Source organism: Nanorana parkeri, unplaced genomic scaffold (genome assembly GCF_000935625.1).
Source record: "Nanorana parkeri isolate BGI_ZX_2015 unplaced genomic scaffold, ASM93562v1 scaffold1180, whole genome shotgun sequence".
NCBI lineage: Eukaryota > Metazoa > Chordata > Amphibia > Anura > Dicroglossidae > Nanorana > Nanorana parkeri.
Window position 1 is genome coordinate 230,425 of NW_017307448.1, and position 3,893 is coordinate 234,317.

At 47.0% G+C, this 3,893-nt stretch overlaps 1 protein-coding gene across 1 annotated transcript in view; it reads right to left on the reverse strand.

The window, feature by feature from the left end:
- LOC108796840 (brain-specific angiogenesis inhibitor 1-like) overlaps positions 1-3,893 on the reverse strand; it is a 368,891-nt gene that overhangs the window by 193,884 nt on the left and 171,114 nt on the right. Inside the window, exons 13-14 of the mRNA XM_018568381.1 lie at positions 2,878-2,979; positions 370-476 (exon numbers count right to left, since the gene is read on the reverse strand). Coding sequence (XP_018423883.1) covers positions 370-476; positions 2,878-2,979 — 209 coding nt within the window. The remainder of the gene's footprint in view (positions 1-369; positions 477-2,877; positions 2,980-3,893) is intronic.

A 3,893-nucleotide genomic window follows, 5' to 3' on the forward strand; every position in this document is an offset into this window, starting at 1 on the left:
CAATGCCTCCTTTAAGTTTAGCAACTTCTGAACATTTCCTGGCTACGGCAAAAACAAATACATGGCATTGAATGTTGTTGACGTGTTTCCACCATAATACTGAGTCTTTAAACGCAGGAAAAACCTTTGCACCGCCGGAATAATCAGCTCACAAAAGGTGCCGGTCATTTAAAAAGAATTGCGGTGACCTGCTGGGTACATTACACATCATGACCGCGGCTCCACAGATCCGCAAAGAGGCTTTGAGGCTCCACAACCTGTGTCATTACCGCGTGCAAAGTGCTTTGGATGTCAGAGGGAAAAGTGGAGGAACAAATTGAATTAAATGAGAAATAACAAGACTGCGGTGAAATGCCAAAGACTTCTTACCATCTGCTGAATATTCCGGTAGTCAAGGGAGACACATTTGATGTATGTTGGAATCTCCCAGTACGCCTCTCCCACCTCATCCAGAACACACTTTCGTAGAATGAGACCTGCGAAGGAACAAAGTGCACTTTATCCTATAATTGCTGCTTAATTTAAAGGGCACCTGTCTCTCACTGTGTAAATGATCAGAACGCTGCATTCTGTTGAGAAATTACAAGTGACATCACTGAGAATGCAGCCTATCCCTTCACTAGAGACCGGTGACATCACTGAGAATGCAACCTATCCATTCACTAGAGACCGGTGACATCACTGAGAATGCAACCTATCCATTCACTAGAGACCGGTGACATCACTGAGAATGCAACCTATCCATTCACTAGAGACCGGTGACATCACTGAGAATGCAACCTATCCATTCACTAGAGACCGGTGACATCACTGAGAATGCAACCTATCCATTCACTAGAGACCGGTGACATCACTGAGAATGCAACCTATCCATTCACTAGAGACCGGTGACATCACTGAGAATGCAACCTATCCATTCACTAGAGACCGGTGACATCACTGAGAATGCAACCTATCCATTCACTAGAGACCGGTGACATCACTGAGAATGCAACCTATCCATTCACTAGAGACCGGTGACATCACTGAGAATGCAACCTATCCATTCACTAGAGACCGGTGACATCACTGAGAATGCAACCTATCCATTCACTAGAGACCGGTGACATCACTGAGAATGCAACCTATCCATTCACTAGAGACCGGTGACATCACTGAGAATGCAACCTATCCATTCACTAGAGACCGGTGACATCACTGAGAATGCAACCTATCCATTCACTAGAGACCGGTGACATCACTGAGAATGCAACCTATCCATTCACTAGAGACCGGTGACATCACTGAGAATGCAACCTATCCATTCACTAGAGACCGGTGACATCACTGAGAATGCAACCTATCCATTCACTAGAGACCGGTGACATCACTGAGAATGCAACCTATCCATTCACTAGAGACCGGTGACATCACTGAGAATGCAACCTATCCATTCACTAGAGACCGGTGACATCACTGAGAATGCAACCTATCCATTCACTAGAGACCGGTGACATCACTGAGAATGCAACCTATCCATTCACTAGAGACCGGTGACATCACTGAGAATGCAACCTATCCATTCACTAGAGACCGGTGACATCACTGAGAATGCAACCTATCCATTCACTAGAGACCGGTGACATCACTGAGAATGCAACCTATCCATTCACTAGAGACCGGTGACATCACTGAGAATGCAACCTATCCATTCACTAGAGACCGGTGACATCACTGAGAATGCAACCTATCCATTCACTAGAGACCGGTGACATCACTGAGAATGCAACCTATCCATTCACTAGAGACCGGTGACATCACTGAGAATGCAACCTATCCATTCACTAGAGACCGGTGACATCACTGAGAATGCAACCTATCCATTCACTAGAGACCGGTGACATCACTGAGAATGCAACCTATCCATTCACTAGAGACCGGTGACATCACTGAGAATGCAACCTATCCATTCACTAGAGACCGGTGACATCACTGAGAATGCAACCTATCCATTCACTAGAGACCGGTGACATCACTGAGAATGCAACCTATCCATTCACTAGAGACCGGTGACATCACTGAGAATGCAACCTATCCATTCACTAGAGACCGGTGACATCACTGAGAATGCAACCTATCCATTCACTAGAGACCGGTGACATCACTGAGAATGCAACCTATCCATTCACTAGAGACCGGTGACATCACTGAGAATGCAACCTATCCATTCACTAGAGACCGGTGACATCACTGAGAATGCAACCTATCCATTCACTAGAGACCGGTGACATCACTGAGAATGCAACCTATCCATTCACTAGAGACCGGTGACATCACTGAGAATGCAACCTATCCATTCACTAGAGACCGGTGACATCACTGAGAATGCAACCTATCCATTCACTAGAGACCGGTGACATCACTGAGAATGCAACCTATCCATTCACTAGAGACCGGTGACATCACTGAGAATGCAACCTATCCATTCACTAGAGACCGGTGACATCACTGAGAATGCAACCTATCCATTCACTAGAGACCGGTGACATCACTGAGAATGCAACCTATCCATTCACTAGAGACCGGTGACATCACTGAGAATGCAACCTATCCATTCACTAGAGACCGGTGACATCACTGAGAATGCAACCTATCCATTCACTAGAGACCGGTGACATCACTGAGAATGCAGCCTATCCCTTCACTAGAGACAAACTATTGATCTTAAGGAATTTCCAATTTTGTATTTTGATCATATTTGCTCGTTATGATATAATAATATCTACATTATCACCACACACCCACTTTGGACAGTGAAGATAACATAACACAATGACAATTAGAAGCGTAGAAGGAGATGAATTCCCGGGTGGGCAGAGAGCTCCGTTGCCGCCTCACCTGTGGCGTTCCGCGGACACCGCACCTCTGCCATCTCTCCCGCCGGAGTCTCTTGCCAAACGACGGAAGCAGAATTTTCCTCCGGGCAAATCTCATGAGGCTCTGAAAAGACAGAGAGATCTCCAGTTAAAGGTCACGTCTGTTTGCCAACCCGCGTCTCGGGTTCCCAGCTCCTCGCCCTCACTCTAGCGGTAATGTGGGAGGGATGATTTAACTTTTTTTTTTCACTGGCAGAGGACCGCGCCAGGAAAGAGACGCGCATCGAAAAAATGTATCGAAAAAAAATGGTGATAACGTTCCAGATTGTGTCATCTGCTCCTGATTGAACGCGCCCGGGCAGAAGACGTCGTCAGTAACTTATTCCTGGAGTTACTTATGATAATTAGAGATGAGGGAAGCGATGTACACAAACCGAGCGCTAAACTGACCTGAATTGGATCAATTCACACCTCGGTTCTCAACTGGTGGGTCGCGACCCCGCGTTCAGCGGGTCATGCCTTCCACTTTTCCAGGTGAGAGGCTCCTCAGCCTTCTCCTGGGGCAGCACTATCAGTTCTCTTGCCAAGCAGCCAGGCCCTGAATTCCCCACAAGGCCACCGAGGCCCGTCCTCGGGGCGGCAGGGCGCAGAGGGGCGGCAGCGGTGTCCTTGTGGGGAAGTTGCCCTCTCTACATGTAGTAATGCTTTGTAGAAGCCGATTGTTCGTTTACATGTGAAATTCCTCCGCCGCCGAGTCTCTGACTGCAGTGAGCACAGCGGCCGGGTTATAAGTAACCATGCCGCTCTGTGCAGACTGTAGACAGTGAGAGGGGAGAGCTGTGCCGTGCTGTGCCGTGCTGTGCTGTGCTGTGCTCTTCCCCTCTCACCTGTCAAAGGAGTTCCAGCACAGTCATGTGCTAGAACTCCTGTATTGGAGTTACTTGTTGGGGGCTTGTTAGCTAGCTCCTGTGTGATAGCAATAAAGTTAAGTGAAAAAAAAATTATAAAAATTAAAAAAATAAGAAATAATAATTAAAT